At 38.8% G+C, this 19,054-nt stretch overlaps 3 protein-coding genes across 3 annotated transcripts; 1 reads left to right on the top strand and 2 right to left on the bottom strand.

The window, feature by feature from the left end:
• Positions 1-1,753: 1,753 nt before the first annotated feature.
• On the top strand, positions 1,754-7,872 carry LOC143153128 (retinol dehydrogenase 14). The gene is made up of 5 exons (XM_076324000.1): positions 1,754-1,903; positions 4,335-4,605; positions 5,862-6,101; positions 6,748-7,130; positions 7,475-7,872. Exons 2-5 carry the CDS (start codon positions 4,338-4,340, stop codon positions 7,577-7,579), a joined length of 996 nt encoding a protein of 331 aa, XP_076180115.1. The 5' UTR covers positions 1,754-1,903; positions 4,335-4,337; the 3' UTR covers positions 7,580-7,872.
• An 87-nt stretch (positions 7,873-7,959) lies between these two features.
• On the bottom strand, positions 7,960-14,633 carry LOC143153114 (esterase E4-like). Its single transcript, XM_076323974.1, has 8 exons — positions 14,305-14,633; positions 11,863-11,988; positions 11,643-11,802; positions 10,463-10,848; positions 9,373-9,544; positions 9,060-9,250; positions 8,835-8,979; positions 7,960-8,372 (listed from the first exon to the last, which is right to left on the bottom strand). The coding sequence occupies exons 1-8, from the start codon at positions 14,500-14,502 to the stop codon at positions 8,059-8,061; spliced, it is 1,692 nt and encodes a 563-aa protein (XP_076180089.1). The 5' UTR covers positions 14,503-14,633; the 3' UTR covers positions 7,960-8,058.
• A 458-nt stretch (positions 14,634-15,091) lies between these two features.
• Positions 15,092-18,687, bottom strand: LOC143153119 (esterase E4-like). Its single transcript, XM_076323987.1, has 8 exons — positions 18,371-18,687; positions 17,976-18,101; positions 17,748-17,907; positions 16,592-16,965; positions 16,053-16,224; positions 15,771-15,961; positions 15,538-15,682; positions 15,092-15,438 (listed from the first exon to the last, which is right to left on the bottom strand). Exons 1-8 carry the CDS (start codon positions 18,563-18,565, stop codon positions 15,137-15,139), a joined length of 1,665 nt encoding a protein of 554 aa, XP_076180102.1. The 5' UTR covers positions 18,566-18,687; the 3' UTR covers positions 15,092-15,136.
• Positions 18,688-19,054: the final 367 nt, after the last annotated feature.

Raw genomic sequence — 19,054 nt, 5'->3', positions numbered from 1 at the left:
AGGAAATTGAAGAATCTACGAATATCGTCTGGAATTCGTTCGCCGAAGGTTTGGGAGAAAGTGAACGCGGAGGAATAATGTTTATCGTTTTAAATAAATATCGAAACGTTCGTTGCGTCGATTGTTTCCTAAAATTGTCCAAGGGACCGAAAATTATGGTGTTTGACGCGAGTGACGTCCCTAGCGGTGTGAAAGGTTCTGCGTTGGAACTTTCACTGAAAATTCGTCGATTCGAAATGCAAATAGCGCGTTAAACGAGGGCTCGGTTGGTCTAATTGGCTTCCAGCGACGTTCATTGGATTCCACTTCTTGCGTAATTACGATATTTACGTATCGAGTATTAGAAACTTTCGACTGGTATTGCATCAGAAATTTACTATCTTATCACTTATATCAGAAAAGTATCAGCCGAGGAGAACTTTGTCGGTGATTTCGAGCAACGATACAAATTGTTGTTACTTCTCTGTATTCGATTTTGCGAGCAAAAGTGACCGAAAGAACGTTTAAGAGAGTACAGACCCATTGTAGTAAAAGAAGCTACTGTTTCGAGAAAATATTCTAGGAAAACTACTTTGGGAATTAATTTCATTTTCGTTTCATTAGAATTGTTGTAATTGTACACACACGCGTGCTGTGGAACCATAGTTCCACTGTGTGCACGATTTGAGTGTTCTAGATGATTCAGTTTGAAAATTGACGAAATATGGAATATTACTAAATTCTATCGTGTTGGTTATTACCTGTCACGGGCCAATTTTTAAATTTAAAAACGGCAAGAAAATTACGCTACTTTAAAATAAGAAAGATATTTTACTTAAAAATTTGCTCCTTTATTAATAAACGAAACATCTGAAATTGAAAAACAAATTGCTCGATAAACTAAAGACAAACTCATCGACTATATGTGCACCAAATTTCCTAAAAAAGTATTGAAAATTGACAGAGTTATCGTGCAAATAGGTTCCAAAAATTGTGTTTCAAACAAGTTTCACGCGGAAAATTTATCGTTTTAAAATCTTCGAGCTTTTAGGTTTAATTACATACTCCTGAACCATAACTGATACCTTCTTCTGTGCTTTGTACTCTTTCGATAGAGGATGATATCCTCGTGAAAATATGCACTCCCTTGAATCGAAACATTACTCGATAGAAAATATTCGTGGAATAATTTTCTTTCTTAAACCAGCAACATTGTAGCCCTTTCTGCAACTGGATTGCGAAACTAACAGCTTTATCCGTCAGAAGCTCGAGTTTCACGACCTCGAAACGCATGATTCGTTCTCAGTGTGAATTTCAGTTCGCTCTTGACGCGTCACTCGTCACGAAGATGTCTCAACCACCACTCTCGTTCGTGAGTTTCTCGCAAAATTTAAATTATTATAATATTAAATTCAACAGCGATGCTCTTACTCCCAAAAATAAAAAATATTACACAAATGTAGCATTTTGAAGATCGAGAGACGATTCCACCAAAAGCAACAACACTGCTAAAGCCCATTCCGAACGAGAAGCTGTAGAAAAGGTTTCGAACAATGGAGACGACTCTGAACCGAGTCTCTGGGTACCAATGGGAACTGTTTCGAGTCGTACAGTTCTGGACGAAGGTTAAAATAAATAATTTTTATTAAAATATTTGTTTTTCTTTTTTTTTTCTTTTTGTTTAACCAGTTTCTTCTTAGGACTAGACTAGAGGAAACTTAACATCAAGGTTTGTAAAAGTCACTCTGTGCTCGGTGTTTTCCAACGAGAGAAAAAAGTAGAGAGTAGAGGGGGGAGAAGGTTGATGCTTGGTGCACGGTCACGTATCGTAATGTCAGTATAGAGGCAACGCTCTCGCAGGAAAGGTACGCGAACCATTTAGGACCCACGAGACAGTCCGAATGAGAATTTGGTGATAACCGATGTGAGTATAATAAGATCGTGTCGATTTCTGCACTACGCGTTTACCAATCTTTCGCTCTTCGTTTACGAAACTCGATCATCGACGCGACTTCTCTTCGTCGTATTATCGTTAACAGAATCGTGGACAAAGCTTTCTACACCGGCTACCCAACACGGTCTTGATGTCGCTTAAGTTGACCATTTTGTTTCGTAATTGGCTCTATTGGCGATATTATCGAACGATCTTAACGCTTTACGAAACAACCACTTCGACGAAATGTCATTCGTAAATTACCATCTCGTAAATTACCATTTACCCGTGAGTTATTATCCCGTAAATTATAATCTCGTAACCGATCCGTGAATTGTTAACGCAACAATTCTACTTTCCAACAAAAGTTATCGTATCACTCGTAAATATCGTTTCCAGGAATGGAAAGATTTCAATGATCGTTGAAAACGCATTTACATTAAAAAATAACGTATCGAGGCATCGAAAAACTAGGTGCAAGGCACAATCAAGACTTTTTGATACTACGCGGAAATATTTCTTCGCGATCGCGACTAATCTGATATTACGAGTGTTCGCTGGATGAATTTTAATCGGTGTTGACTATAGGGGAACCGGTTTGCCGCGTTTCCTACTTCGGCGTAAGTAACAGTGGTGAAGATTCGTTGTAAACGCGTGGAAAAAGAAAAGAATGTCATAATTTCGCGTAACGGTACGAGAAAAAAATGATTACATGGTATTCGATTCGGTCGATACACGGTAGGAAGTTTCTCGAATAAATTCCAAATATCTCACGAACGTGTTCCTTCAAAATGGGTTTCGTAATCGGTCGTTCCCTCGATCGTGTATCATCGTGTATTTTTACCACACATCGAAGCGGTTTGCACGAAAGTCCGGGTACAGCGAGACCGTTTCGTTCTGTCAAGTAGAACGTCGGTGTCCGATATGTCTAACGATCCGTGATTCACGGTCATCGACCTTCGAGTGACGTTCCTTCGAGCGGGAGATTTCAATGCCGCGCGCGGTGAAAAGGCGAGAGTTACGACGTTGTTTCGTTAGACGAAATTCTAAACTTTACCACGGTTCACCTTTGACCCGTTCGCGCTCCAGAGGCGAGTCTCAGTCGCCACGACGTTCAATGGGGCAACTCCAGTGGCGAGTGAGAGGCGACACTCTTTGTTTACGATAGATTTCGTAATCTCCAATTGGCAAGAGCGTGGTATTAGTTCCTGAATAGGTTCTTTGGCTCTTTGTGTTCTTCGTTCGGAAGCGTGAAATATTTTCAAAACGGAGATAAGATATTTAATGTCGAATTCCTTCGAAACTACGGTTCTGGCAACGTGTTCGATGTTTGTTCGGATTCGACGATCGTGGCAAGAGTATTATATATTAGGTTATTCGGAAAGTCATTTCGTTTTCCAAAATGGAGAATATATAATTTAATAAAATGTTTACACACTCTAAATCGTGTTTCATTTTCACCTAAAGAAAATGACTTTCCGAACAACCCAATAGTTTTGTAAGTTTAGAAGCCCTGAAATAAATGGATTTCGACTGGAAACGAATTTGATTTTCGACAATTGCGAAATCGAGCTTCGACGTCGATTATTGCGATGAAATTCGGTTAAGTGGAAAGCTCCATGTGATTTTAACAGTACAGAAATCTTGTTGAATAATATCTTTAACACAGATCTGTTAAATAATTATGTTATTTGTTAGAATTTATTTTAACCAACTTATCCATTTATTACAAATAAGAGACACTTACCCCAGGCAATTGTAATTTTCCCCAGAAAATTAATTTTCTTCGAAATTACGATAGTAAACAAAATTTGATTCTACAAACAAATAATTATACCAAAGCATAAATACATATTAGAAAACGATTTTATACTCTATTGGATCTTTTCTTAGCTAATCAATTATTCAAAAGAGGATTGTAAGGTTAGTTTTTACCGAAACGAACCAGGTGATATACATAAAACAATTATCGAGATACCTGTTCGGATAAACCAAGGATGCATCTTGATCTTTACGAATGTTTCATAAATTATCGTACAAAAAAAGAATACAGAAATCAATACAATACAAACGATAAATTACATATCAGATAAATGAATCTAAATATTCTGTCGTTCGGAAAGTCGTTCCTTTTTTTTTGGTAAGAATGAAACACGATTTTTTTAGAGCGTACAAACATTTTATCAAATGATATATTCTCCATTTTGGAGAACAAAATTACTTTCCGAACCACCCAATATATACGAGTTATTGAAATACATATAATACTTTTGTAAGTTTTATATTTGCGTGATCAAATATAAAATATTTGCGAAAATTATTCCATGTTACGTGTGCGACACGATTCGATTCGCGCTCATTCTCCGAGCTCCTCGATAAATGTCACCGTGTGCTCGCGCGTTATCGTCTCAATATTTATCAGATCATGCTACTGAAGATCGCGCCTTGCGCGACACTGTGTTACTTCGCTGCTGTCACGTTAATCGTCCTGTTCCTGCTCCTGTTGGCGGTATACTTCTACGCTCAGTACACTTTGGGAATTTGCAAGTGCAAGAACAAAATGGACGGGAAGACCGTGATAATTACCGGTTGCACTTCCGGTATCGGGAAGGAGACCGCGAGGAACATTGCGAAGAAAGGCGCGAGACTGATCATGGCCTGTCGAAACATGGACGCCGCGAACAAGTTCAAAGGTTCGTCGAAAAAGTTTCATTTCACGACACAACGTGCTCCTTGTACGTTCTACGGTCATGTTATTCGAGCATCATTAACGAAAGGTTTATTTTTTGCATCTAATAACCGGATACAATGAAAAAGATCGGTAAATTGTTCCGGTGCCTGATTTATTTTGCACGAAAAAAGAACCGACTCACCGTGAGTAATTGACTCGTGTAATTAGTCGATTGTCGTCACCACGGTTCAGCTACTTCGCTGTGGAAGAAATTCTAACGATCCGTTAAAGATGATAACTATGGTTAATTACGAACTGTACTGGCCATCGAGTTCGGAATGATCGAGTACGGTTGAGAAAGTTTCATAACTTTGTTAATATTCGTTGGAAAATATTGCAACGGGAAGCAAATTAAAGGTTGAAGCTTCTACTTTTCGATTCTTTTTGGTCGATTTTAATTTCATTGGTGTCCAAGAGACGATATCTTTTTTTAAAGATAGAAGTGTCGAGTTATAAAAGTTTCTCGATATTGCACGGTCTTTAGCCTACGGAGAATAATGTTAGAAATTTATTGTTTACATCATAGAAAAGTATGATCATTTTCCTTGGAAATAAATGAAATCCCATTAAACAATATGAAGCAAATTACTACTTTTCAACCCTTTAAAGATAGAACTGTCGAATTATAAAAGTTTCTCGATATTGCACTGTCTTTAACTTACAGAGAATAATGTTAGAAATTTATTGTTTATATCGTAAAAAAGTATGATCATTTTCCTTGGAAAGAAATGAAATCCCATTAAAAAAGGTTGGTTTTCGACGAAGTTATGGCCATTTAGAGAAACATCGAACAAGGACCAGAAACAGAATTTTCACTTTTCTAATTTACAGCAACGCTGTATCATGATCTTGGCTAACCAAATTGTTACTAGATTCGTTAACGATCATCTATAATTCGATGGCCAGGGAATGTACGTGTATTGTAACGTTTGTTGAGTAAGACCGACTTAAATATTCCCAGGTCACTTTCATCGGCAATTATAATAGCACTTTTCGCACCGCGGAACTGTCTTCGATCAATTACATGCTAATGTTCGCGGGAAAAGATATTTGACTAACAGTACACGAAAATGGTCGCTCGCTTCGCGCGATGTTGCGTTTTCTTTTCCTTTTTTTTTTTGTACAATTTGCAAGCTAGCGTTCAGACGTTAAGAAACGAAGGGTTCGTTTCATTTATTTCGTTGGTGAATAATTCCAATGGGAAAATATATTTCGCAGAGGAGCTAATAAAGGAAACCAACAACAGCAATATAGTTGCACGAAAACTCGACTTGTCGTCGCTTTCCTCGGTGAGAGAATTTGCTGAGCAAATAAATCGCGAAGAGAACAGGTTGGACGTGTTGATTCACAATGCTGGCACCGCGGAGGTATTCAGGAAGAAAATTACGAAGGATGGGCTGGAAATGACCATGGCAACGAATCATTACGGTCCATTTTTGCTCACGCATCTCTTGATCGGTGAGATAATTACTGATGTTCTTTGCTTTCTTTATCGAGTAGGTATACATTACCAATCGCTACGTGCATTAATACTCTCACAATAACGTGCATTAATAGATGTCGCGATTAAGGGGGGACTTTGACACGTCGAAAAAGTGGGTAAATTTTGCGAATTTTTTTTCTAATAGTTACTAAACGAAAAAATGTAATCTTTTTAGATTACATTAGGAGAATATAAATACAACTTTCAGTTTCATTTTACAATTTCGCGAAGGTAAAAATTGTACAAAATAACAAAGTTATTCGCTATTCCCAAAATACCTTCTGGTGAGAGTTTAAATGGATTGTTTGTTGAACGCTACAGTTGACAAAAAGTGGAAGATTTGAAATAAGAAAATGTTGCTGATTCGTAAACTAGAGACTATTATCTAAAATGTAGCGATTTTTCGAAAATTTTAATAATTGTAGAAATGGTCGAAGTTGGAAAATTACTCATAGTGTTTTCACTCATTTGTACTGATACACAGGAGTGTTCGTACGAACTTGATTGCGTTGAATTCGCCTTTGAACTCGCGTCCATTCGTTTTGGAACACTCTGTATAACGTCCACTCAGAATTCGTAAACATTGTATCGAAAGTTTCGAACTAACTTCGTTGCTCGCAGATCTGCTGAAACGATCGAAACCGAGTCGCATAGTCGTCGTCGCGTCGTCACTCTACGTTCTGGCGAGATTGAATCTGAACGACGTGAACCCAACAACGACCACTCCTGGGTATCTCTATTACGTTTCCAAGTATGCGAATATCGTTTTCACATTGGAGTTGGCACGGCGTCTCGAAGGATCCGGCGTAACCGCCAATTGTCTACACCCTGGACTGATGAACACTGGAATATGGAAGAACGTTCCTCCACCATTATCGTGGGCGTTGAACTTTTTATTGAACGTTCTCTGCAAAACGCTTGAGCAGGGCGCGCAGACAACCGTGCACCTCGCTAGCTCCGAAGAGCTCAACGGTGTTTCCGGCAAATACTTCTCGGATTGTCACGTAAGTAGAACTTTAAAATTACTATTGTCCGATAAATGTGAAAGTAAAGTCCACGATAAATATGAAAGTAAAGTCCACGATAAATGTGAAAGTAAAGTCCACGATAAATGTGAAACCATGATACACGATAAATGTGAAAACCAAGGTGCGCGATAAATGTGAAAACTCGATGTCTGCTGTAAACGTGAAAAACCGGTGTTTGCGGTAAATATGAAATCGAGTTCCACGATAAATGTGAAAAAGATCAATTCCACTATTAGGAAGAGTCTCTCGTCGTACGATTAATGTAACTTTACTGTGCTTTACAGCGAATAGGAAAACAATAACAAATCGTTCAATTTTAGGAACAGAGCCTTTTCTGCGGTGTGGCGGATCCCTCGAAGGGCAAAAAGTTTTGGGAGCTCAGCGAAACGATGGTGAAACTCCAGCCAACGGATCCAAAAATTTAACGAACTATGTTTCTATGTTTCTCGTTTGAGTATTTAAGTATTTCGCCTTCGCCGCAAACTGTACGTCTTAACTTTTATTTATCCGAACGCTTCGACGCGAGTTATTTTCGTGAACTAACAATAACGATGTCCTCTCGTGCGTTATGCTCTACGATTTTTGGTACAGTAATTTGAAAAATTGTCCACGAAGAGAGAAGAATCGGCAGAAAGAAAAGATGAACGATTTCTATTCGTTCCGACTCGAGAGAGTGATTTTTGTAAACTAACGATAATAAATATTCTCTTGTACGTGATATTGTTCCATAATTCTACGATACTTTCAAAAATTTCCGTAGGGGTAAAACGATCGGAACGAACCAATGAAGAACGATTTCTACTCGTCCGCTATATTTATTTATTGTCTAATACATCGACGAGAACGTTCGAGATGAATTACAAACTGCAAAAACGGAGATACTTTTATCGAGGAGATGTCGCGCTCAGTGTTTCACGTTGCTCGACGGTAATGGGAACAATCTGTCCCATGTACGCATTCTCTCGGGGAAGAACTCGGTTTTCATGGTTGGATGGAGATTGATGTCCAAGTAATTGGTTCGCGATGGTACGAACGGGGTCCATGTTACCCCGTTAAACTTGTCGTCGTTCTTAGGTATCGGTTCACCAGTTTCCACGAAGTTCGCCCACATAGAGGTAGAGATGTCCACCATTGGGTTTTCGGGCGCGTCGCGTTCGAAAAAGGGGAAGAATCTCTTCATGAAGAAGAGGTACTGCAAATCGTCGTGATGCGCCACACCTGGAACAACGTTCAACGAACATTACGGTGAGATCGATCCGAAATTAATTTTCAGTTATAGTAACGCACGGTTCATTTTTCCTAAAATCTGCACAATTAACACTGAGCGTCTCGAACTCAACCAGACCCGGTAGAAAATAAAATACACGTTACATATCGTGTAATTTTGCATAAATTGAATCGATTAAAAATAATTTAACTTACGTAGTGTTTGAATTCATTTTAATCGGAAAAATTTTAAAGAATGCATTCAAATGAATTGAAATGAATTGGTACCATTTTTAGGAATATAACACGAAAACTACCGAAAGTTTTAAATGTCGCGTATTGTAATTTATATTATTATATCCATCTCACTTTTTCCCATTATAATCGTTTTCTTTTGCTATCGAGCAACGTTCGAGTCCCAAATTTTACGAAGATCAACCATGCATTACTGTAATCGAGAAATAAAATTTTTACCATAGGGTGTTGTGTCATTCCACATCTGGAAGCTGAAGCGCGATTTGTAGGTGAATTTGTAGAAGTACACCGGTTGGTTGGATCGCGAGGCGAGTATTTTGGCCGTTCGGAACATGGGGAATATAATTATACCGTCTCCGTACACCTGGAAAATCGTTTACAATATTTAACAGCTCTCTCGTCACCGAGAGACCAATCAGCTTGAAAAGAGAACCGTTCACGTACTTCGGAGAGTCCTTTCATGTTGGCCGAATTAATCGGCTGATTGTTGAAGTAGAATCGTCGTAATTCTCTGCTGATGTAATTCGATCGTGATGTGTCGCGTTCGTAGAAGAATATGATCGGGGCTAAACGGTTCCAGTTGTCGTTAAGCTCCTCGTACAACGAACCATTGTTCTGCGCGTCCTTCTCGTAAACTGCAATTCACGATAAAACAACAACGGTGACGTACAAACGTTCGTTTCGACGTCTGAAAGGGTCGAGGTGGTCTTTGGAAGATTTCTCTTGCGTAAAAAAAAAAAAAAATTGGTATACTTACGAGCGGCTACAGTACCGAACTCGTTCTCCGTGACGCCGAGGATCAACGGAACCTGTTTGAATTTCCCCTGTTTGATCAGGTCGTACGGATGAGCGGTCAAGAATCTCTCGACACCACGAACTTCGGGCTCGATCGATGGTTTCCAGAGTAGAATCGGATTTCCATGCCAATCCTGCGACCACGAAAACACAATTAACTCTTACAATACCAGTGATTTAACCGGTGAAACCACGCTTGGATTCAAATTGATCCGTTATTTAACCTTACATGAATATTTCTAATAAAAGTTCTATTGAGGTTTCACGTTAGAAAAAAATTGCCCCGAAAATCACTTTTATTTTAACTCAATTAACTCTTACAATACCAGTGATTTAGCTGACCACGGAAGAAGCCACGCCTGGGTCCAAATTGACCCGTTATTTAATCTTACAAGAATATTTCTAATAAAAGTTCTATTGAGGTTTTACGTTAGAAAAACATTGCTCCGAAAATCACTTTTACTTTAACGTTTTACTCGAGTCCCCTCCTTTGACATTTAAAATAAGTAAGATACGTGTATAGAGCAGGAAAGGTGTGAGTCAAAGTGAGATATGTAACGATAAATGAGAGTGTTTAAACATATTAGGATCCAGATGTAAATTAAACCCATCGTTGCAAAGCCAAGTCCGTTTACACAATGTAATTCAATAATTTTACCAACAAATACCATACCACACATGAACAGAAAAGAGAAAACGATACTAGTCCGACTCAAATTCGGACACACAAAATTACACACGAATAACTCATGAAGAAATCCGATCCTTCAAACCGCAACTTATACCAAAACCAACCTACACCAACAACAACCGATCATATCCTACACGACTGCAAAGTAACCGAAGTTACAAGCGAAAATGCAGAATTAACATCGGAAAAACACGTAAGAGTTACGATATATTTTCTCAAAGAAATAAAAACAAATACCTAAAACTATAACGTCCCAACACAAACTCGTCGCTAATGAGCCCGATGTCGATGCGACGTTAGTAGAGCCAGAAGGGTCCATTTCGTAGTCATTGAGGCAGGAATAAAAATCATTATTACTCACGAACAACGAATCCAGGGTATCGGTGAAGTTCTCAACAGGTTTCGTGTACAAGCAGAGCAACATCGAGCCAGTCGTGTCGGTTGGACAATCCAACAACTCAGCTTGCTTCTTAACGAGCTGCTTCTGTCCATTTGCAATACCGGAGTAGATGTCGGCAGTTATATCCGTGGCGCTCATCGTGATGGCTCTGTGGAACAGATTCTGGGACATCGGGGACACCATGTGCAGCATTATACTGAAACTACCGGCACTGTAACCGCACAGAGTGACGGCGTTTGGATTGCCACCAAACGCAGCAATATTCCTCTGAATCCAACGAAGGGCCACCACTTGATCCTTCAGGCCCATGTTTCCAGGCGCCAAGTTGTCACCGGTGCTCAAGAAACCTGGAAAAATTCGAACAGATATCGGGACAGTTAATCGAGCTTCTTATTGACCCTCCGTGTCCCACGCGTGGGTCTTTTCGGACCCAGACTTGTTTTTCAAACAATTTTAATTTCCCTTGAGGTTACTTTACATTCCGTTGTACGTACAAACGTATTATGGGTATCAATGTCTCAGATAAATAAATTGCAAATTTTTTATGAACGAGCGTACAGTGTTACAAATTTCTACAGTGGGTTCACAAAGTACAACATTCGGAGATTTTTGCTCGATTATAGTTTAGTATCACTTTCCTTGGACGTTAAGAAGGTTACGATGAAATAATGGAATTTTTATTCGAAATATTCGGGCAACGTCAAAGTTGAACGGGTCTGTTTGGACCCACGCGTGGTCTTTATCGTTAGTACTGCAAGTATTAAACGCGAGTGAATCGTTCGAGTTTCGTTACCCAGCGCTCCTAGACGATAATCGATGATAACGTACGGGTCCATTTGGACCCACGCGTGGTCTTCATCGTTAGTACTACAAGGATTAAACGCGAGTGAATTGTTTAAATTTCGTTACCTAACACTCCTAGACGATAATCGATGGTAACGTACGGGTCCATTTGGACCCACGCGTGATCTTCATCGTTAGTGCCACAAGGATTAAACGCGAGAGAATCGTTCTAGTTTCGTTACCTAACACTCCTAGACGATAATCGATGGTAACGTACGGGTCCATTTGGACCCACGCGTGGTCTTCATCGTTAGTACTACAAGGATTAAACGCGAATGAATTGTTTAAATTTCGTTACCTAGCGCTCCTAGACGATAATTGATGGTAACAAGAACGATGTCCTTGTCCAAGAGATACTGTGGCCCAAAGACCGCACTCTGTCCCGAGTAGCCATAGAAACCACCCGGATGAATGAACACCATGACCGGACGAGATACATTTTCGCTCTCACAGGGTAACTGCAATTAAACGGACGATTGTGAAACAAGGTCGCTTAGATTTAATTCGAGTGTACTCACTTTTGCGGTGTACACGTTCAAACGCAGACAATCCTCGGACATCAACTGACCATTAGGATGAGGGCAACTGGGTCCTTCCTCGCTCGCGTCGAAAACATTCTGCCAATCTGCCGCTGGAACTGGCGGCTGTACAATCATCGAATCGTTTCATTTTCATTTATTGCTTTGGTATGAAAAACAGATAAGAGAAAAACAACGAGACGCGACAATAAACGGAAACGGTTTATAACAGTGCACCGTGCGCGATTGATCTACGAGCGCGTAAAATTTGTAATGTTAATTGCGGATATTGCGACGTGAGAAAAAGATACTTTGTACGTTGACTTCTTAAGGATGATTCATAGATAGCATATAACAATCTCGTGAGCGCGTCTAACCTACTTATCACTGAAACGGAAAGCCTCGTTAAGGTACACTGGGTCAAAAAAGTATTTGCACACTTAGCTTTGTACGTAATAACTTTACGCGAAGAAACGATTCGCTGGCAGAAACTATATACGTTCTTAGTGCAGTATACGTGGTAATGATGCGCGAAGAAAAATTCGTAATGGCGCGCGCTGCGAAAGAATTAGAAATATGAAAATTTTAGAGTCGAAAATGTAAAAGAACGTAACATGACTGCCGAGAAAAAAAATATCCGTGTTCGTGCGAGATAAGTGTTATTTTGATTCGTAAACGGGAGACAAGTTACCGAAAAATCTGAAATTTGGATTTTTACAGTTCAGTATACTATTGAAAAATACGAAGAGGTAGATAATATAGAAAATAAGCCACGAATAGGTCGTTCAGAGATATTCACAGTTAGAGAGTGGTGGAATATTATTAGAAACGCTGTAAAATATTCTTTTATAGATGCTAGAACTTTATTTGCAATAACATGAGAAAAAAATATTTGTCCCTGAACATTCCTCCATATTATGGCGGAAGACGCGCCATAATATGGAGACATAACGGTATAATGACGTTGCATTTACCGATACGATGACGAATCCCGACAAGTATATCGAGGTGTTGCGTCATAATTTACAGGAAAGTAAATTACATAAATTGGGCACGAATGAGACATTAAATTTCAAAAAAATAGGGACTTAAAGTACGCTGCTGAGGAAACAAGAGAATAGGTGTCAAGTTGTTATATAATATTCTGAAACAACTGGTTTCACTTTCATGGTTACCACATACAAATCCAGACGGAAATTTATGGTACCTATTATATTTAGAAGCGAGGAAAAGAAAAATATCTAGTCAGACTTATTTATAAAAGTGTTTTGAACGACCAAAAGTATCAGAGGAAATGACACAAAATTTGATAGAATCTATTTCAAAGAGATTACAAACCATTGTTGAAGCCAAATGAATGTATAAAGTATACTGAGTATAATGTAAAATTTAAATAATTATAAATTCGTGTAACAACGTTAGAATCGTACATGCACAAACGTATTTATAACTCTCAAATTTCTATATTTATTATATTATTCTTTTGTAATCTGTTGTTAAAAATTGTTGATTCACACATAATTTTTATATATATTAGACCATCAATGGAAACAATTTTTGTTAATGTAATTTTTCGTATAAAGTTATTGCACAAAAACTAGGTGTACAAATATTCTTTCGACTGTATATCTTGAATAACGGCCAATGACGCATCCTTTATGTCAGTTTAATGTTTCCGCCTACAACTTCTTACCCTAATCTCACGCGAACTATAATTCTTCCGGAGATCAGGATGCAACGAATATTCGACGATCTTTCGCTCGTAATACAGACCAACGATTATATTTACCGTTGATTACACGAAAATAAATAAGTGTTAAAATTTTTGACTGCCTTAAAAAAAAACATAAACAAATTATATTTCCTCCAGAGATTAGAATTCTACGAATATCGACGATCTTTCACTCGTAATACAGACCAACAATTATATCTACCCTTAATTACATGAAAATAAATAACTGTTAAAATTTCCGACCTCCTTAAGAAAAAACATAAATAAATTATAATTTCTCCGGAAATCAGGATTCAATGAATATTGACGATCTTTCGCTCGTAATACAGACCAACAATTATATCTACCCTTAATTGCATAAAAATAAATAACTATTAGAATTCCCGACCTCCTTAAGAAAAAACATAAATAAATTATAATTTCTCCGGAAATCAGGATTCAACGAATATTCGACGATCTTTCGCTCGTAATACAGACCAACAATTATATCTACCCTTAATTACATAAAAATAAATAACTGTTAAAATTCCCGACCTCCTTAAGAAAAAACATAAACAAACTATAATTCCTTCGAAGATCAGAATTCAACGAATATCGACGATCTTTCGTTCGTGATACAGACCGACGATTATATCTACCGTTGATTGCATAAAAAAATAACTGTTAAAGTTCTTAGTCATCTTAAAAAAAAAAAAATAAACAATTCTTACTTGAAAACGTTGATGTCCGGTGGGTGATTCACCGTATCTTACTCCACGAAACGAGTAAATAGTCCTTCCGAGTCTCGAGGTGAAAATCGAACCGCGAATTTGTCCGATCGGGGCAGTAACCAATGGCTGCTCTTCCGGTGAATGGTGGGTGGCAATAATGCCGACGATACAAGAGAACAATATCAAAACGATCTTCATTTTAGGGCAGGAAAGCTGTTCTCCCTGTCCAGGAAAATCTTTTTTACTTGATAGCAGGAAATCGAGGTGTTGCTCGAGACGTGCTCGCTTGATCCAGTTAACCGGTACACTCGGTACCCGTGCGAGCACTGAAGAACTCAAGGGCGGAACCGAACAATTTATATAGTAGCTATGAGGAAAACGAGTGGGAAAATCCAACTATCCGTCTGCGAACAATAGTACTTCGCGAACGCTTACGTGAGGTCACTCCGTTTAAACGATCGTGTATGTCAAACTTTTTTCGATGAAATCCGACCAAGAAAAAAGTGTATCGGTGAACTTGTTCCCTCAATCGTAAACAAAACGAGCGCGCACGAATATCTATTAATAGTTTCGTGGCGAATAAATAAAACTAGTTTCTTGTTTATTTACCGACATGCACAATTAAAAGTGTAACGGTGTCACGAGTGTCGAGAACCCCAGCGAGTCGCAGACAAAGATAAACGAATTACGATAACGAACAGCTGATCTTCGTAAGAGTAATGTGCAACAGATGTTGTAACAATCGAGGAAGTAAAGAGAACAGGAAAAGTGGAAAGTACAAGACACATCGGATTAAAAATTATATATTCGTAGTTATATATCTGTACAAGGTCTATGACACCGGTGCCAGGGGGAAAAGTCTCTCCCATTCGTGCATTCTGTCCAGATATAAACCAGTTCTCATGGTCGGGTTCAGATTAATTTCCAGGTAGTTATCTTTCTCGGCCACGAACCTGTCCCATCTTATGTTCTTGAACGCACCGGTCTTGGGAACTGGTTCGCCGGTTGCAACGAAATTCGTCCACATAGACGTGTACAATTCTACCAATGGTACTTCGGGTGCAGTTTCGTCGAAAAATGGAAATAGTTTCTTCATGTAGAACAGGTATTGCAGATCGTCGTGGTGCACAACACCTACAATCGAGACAGATCGAAACAGTTGGTAACAATTGTTGCACAATTAACGAAGTATCGTACAATTGCAATTCTACTTTAGATGAAATCAAATTTTACCGTATGGCGTAGTAGCGTTCCACCTGGTGAAGCTGTAACGTCCTTGATAGGTAAAATCATAGAAATACACCGGTTCTCCACAGTTCTCGGCAATCAATTTCGCTATACGATACATGGAGAATATAATTACACTGTCTGCGTAGATCTGAAACACGTTAATTACAATGTTTCTACAAATTGCAACAAATCCAAGAGTTAACTCGATTGGAGGTAGCTTGTAACTGTAAACGTACGTGAGCAAGACCAGCGTTATTGGATGAGTCGATTGGACGATCATTAAAATAAAATTGACGTAATTGTTGACTGATGTATCTTGACCGTGGTGTTCCACGTTCGTATAAGAAATTGATCGGTGCAATTCTGTACCAGTTATCGTTTAAGTCGCGATAATAGTTGTCCCCTTGTTTGGTTTGGTTCTCGAACGCTACGAAAGAAGAAAAGAAGACACAGAAGATTGCAAGACGTGCTCGTTTGTACGATCAACGATTAGATCACCGAAAGCTGAGCATACTTACCAACAACCACACCGCCAAATTCGTCCTTGGTCACTCCGAATATAGCCGGTACTTTATTAAATTTTCCTCGTCTGATCAAATCAACGGGTTGATCGGTTAAGAATCGTTCCACACCCGGTACTTCCGGTTCTACGACTGGTTCCCAGACCAAAATCGGATCTCCGTGCCATTCCTAAAACAATAGACGCTCTGTATTTCGTGAACATTCGAATTCCTCTGTAAGATAACCGTTAATACATGCAATGATTGCAACGTCAGTGTTCAATAACACGATCTCGACATTTTTACACACTGTAGCGTGAAAAGTATAAATATTCGATAGTATTTTTATAGTATGATTTCTTTATAGCTATACTTTTTATTTTGCACTTTTTATTTCGCCAAGGATAGCAACGTTATGTAAAAGTACACGTTCGAGTTTGTTTCTTTCAAACGCTTTAAAGAGATATAAATTCAAAGTATCAGTCATCAGTCGCCATCATTGTATTTCACGTGTTAAAGAAACTGTTCGTTTGAAAGTACGCGAAAATGAGACTAACGAAAAACTTGGGCATTGTGTCCGTGAAGTTTTGCACGGGCTTGGACTTCAGGCAAGCCAATATGGCTGCCGAACTATCGGTGGGACAGTTCAATAGTTCTGCCTGTTTCTTCGCGAGATGTTTCTGCTCGGTTGGGTAAAGATCGGTTAGAAGAGAACCACTCATCACGATTGCTCTGTGAAAGAGGTCCTTGGACATTGGTGACAACATGTGCAACATCGTGCTGAGACCTCCAACGCTGTAGCCGCTGATGGTTACGGAATTTGGATTTCCACCGAAAGAAGCGATGTTCCTTTGAATCCAACGAAGGGCTACCACCTGATCTTTCAGTCCCAGGTTTCCAGGTGCCTCGGAATCGCCAGTGCTTATGAAACCTGTACAAGAGCGTTTATAAGTGCATTTGTAGAACCTTTCATTTGACGACTCGAAGTACCCAACTAGTCAAAATGATAATAATATATCTAACGATCCAAAGAGGTAATTATGTACCTAACGATCCAAAGTGATAATTGTATAAAGTGATAAGATTCAAAGTGATAGTTATATACTTAATGATCCAAAGTGACAGTGATATACCCAACGATCCAAAGTGACAATTGTATAAAGTGATAATTGTATAAAGTGATAAGATTCAAAGTGATAGTTATATACCTAATGATCCAAAGTGACAATGATATACCCAACGATCCAAAGTGACAATTGTATAAAGTGATAATTGTATAAAGTGATAGTTGTATAAAGTGATAATTGTACAAAGTGATAATTATATAAAGTGATAAGATTCGAAATAATAGTTATATACCCAACGATTCAAAGTAACAATTATATTGCTAAAAGTCCAAAGTGATAGTAATATACCCAACGATCCAAAGTTGTATACCCAACAATCGAAAGTGATAATCATATACTTAACAGTCCAAAGAGGTAATTATATACCTAACGATTCAAAGTGATAATCGTATAACGATTCAAAGTAATAGTTATACATCTAATGATCCAAAATGACAATGATATATCCAACGATCCAAAGTGATAATCATGTACCTAACGATTCAAAGAGGTAATTATATACCCAACGATCCAAAGTGACAATTATATACCCAACGATTCAAAGTGACAGTAATATATTCAACGACCCGAAACGATAATTATGTACCTAACGTTCCAAGGCGATAATTAACGGTAACCAGAACGATGTCTTTGTCCAACAGATACTCTGGACCAAAGTAAAAACTTTGCGCGGAGAAAGTGTAGAAACCACCAGGATGAAAGAACACCAAAACAGGCCTCGTTACATTCTCGTTCTTCGAGGGTAACTGAAATTATTTCATTTTAATAACGCCGCGTCATTAGTGAATTTACATAAATATCATCGAAATCGTACTTTCGTGGTGTAAACGTTCAAACGCAGGCAATCCTCGGACGACGTATCGTCTCCTATTTTCGGACACGGAGGACCTTCCTTGGACGCATCGAAAACGTTGTTCCAGTCAGCCGCTGGAATCGCAACCTGTATTATGAGAAAATTGCTGTACTTATTCTCACCGACGTCTCATAAATATCCGCGTAAAAGGAAGTACAAGGGAACTTCTTTATTCTCACGGTTAAAGACCAATGATAACGTTCGAGCGTAGAAGTGGTAACGATTTGTTGAATGGACGCTTCGTTGACATTTTTCAACGTTACAATGAATGAAACAAGACAGGATAAGTCCCTCAGTTGATCTCCGCGGACATCGATCGAATGTAAAATTGAAACACGAACGAACAAACAATTTACCTTAAAACGTCGTTCTCCTGTAGGGGCCTCGGCATATCTCACTCCACGGAAGGAATAAATCTTTCGTCCAAGCCTTGAATCCAGAATAGAACCATGAATTCTTCCGGTCGGTGGTATGGCTTCCGGTTTGGTAGGAACACATTGGACGCTACCGATGCCGACGATGCAAAACGAGATTGTCAAGAGTAGCATCATTTTGTCGGTGAAGAATCGATTCGTTCTGGGTTTTAGCGAATCGTTTGCTTTTCGAAGCAACGAAGTCGGATTCTCGAGATCCGAACGTCGGGTCTGCTGACTCAACCGACGCTTGAAAAACACTGAGGGATTCAGGAACAGAAGGAAACCTTTTATAATGTAACTAAGTAAAAAACAAGGAAAAAAGAAAATGCATCGGAATTATCTGCGTACGTATACATAGACAAAATTATCATCGGTTATTTCACCATGCTTCGTGAAGAGTTCCTTCTAAAGTGACAATATTTAAATACGGGCCATTTTTTTTTCCTTTTTATCGAGCTAATTATTCCCACTTATCGTTACTCGGAGCGTAATTTATCGCACTTTGTTTATACGCGAACGTTCCTGTTGTTCGCGTCGGTTCAAAGGCGCAGTTAGCAACAGAACTTCCATATCGTTTTTCACGATTGTCGTAACAAATGTATATCACAATGTGTATCTACGTTC

This window comes from Ptiloglossa arizonensis, chromosome 1 (assembly GCF_051014685.1).
Source record: "Ptiloglossa arizonensis isolate GNS036 chromosome 1, iyPtiAriz1_principal, whole genome shotgun sequence".
Lineage (NCBI taxonomy): Eukaryota > Metazoa > Arthropoda > Insecta > Hymenoptera > Colletidae > Ptiloglossa > Ptiloglossa arizonensis.
The sequence above is the reverse complement of the archived record's forward strand: the minus strand, read 5'-3'. Positions and strand labels throughout refer to the sequence as shown.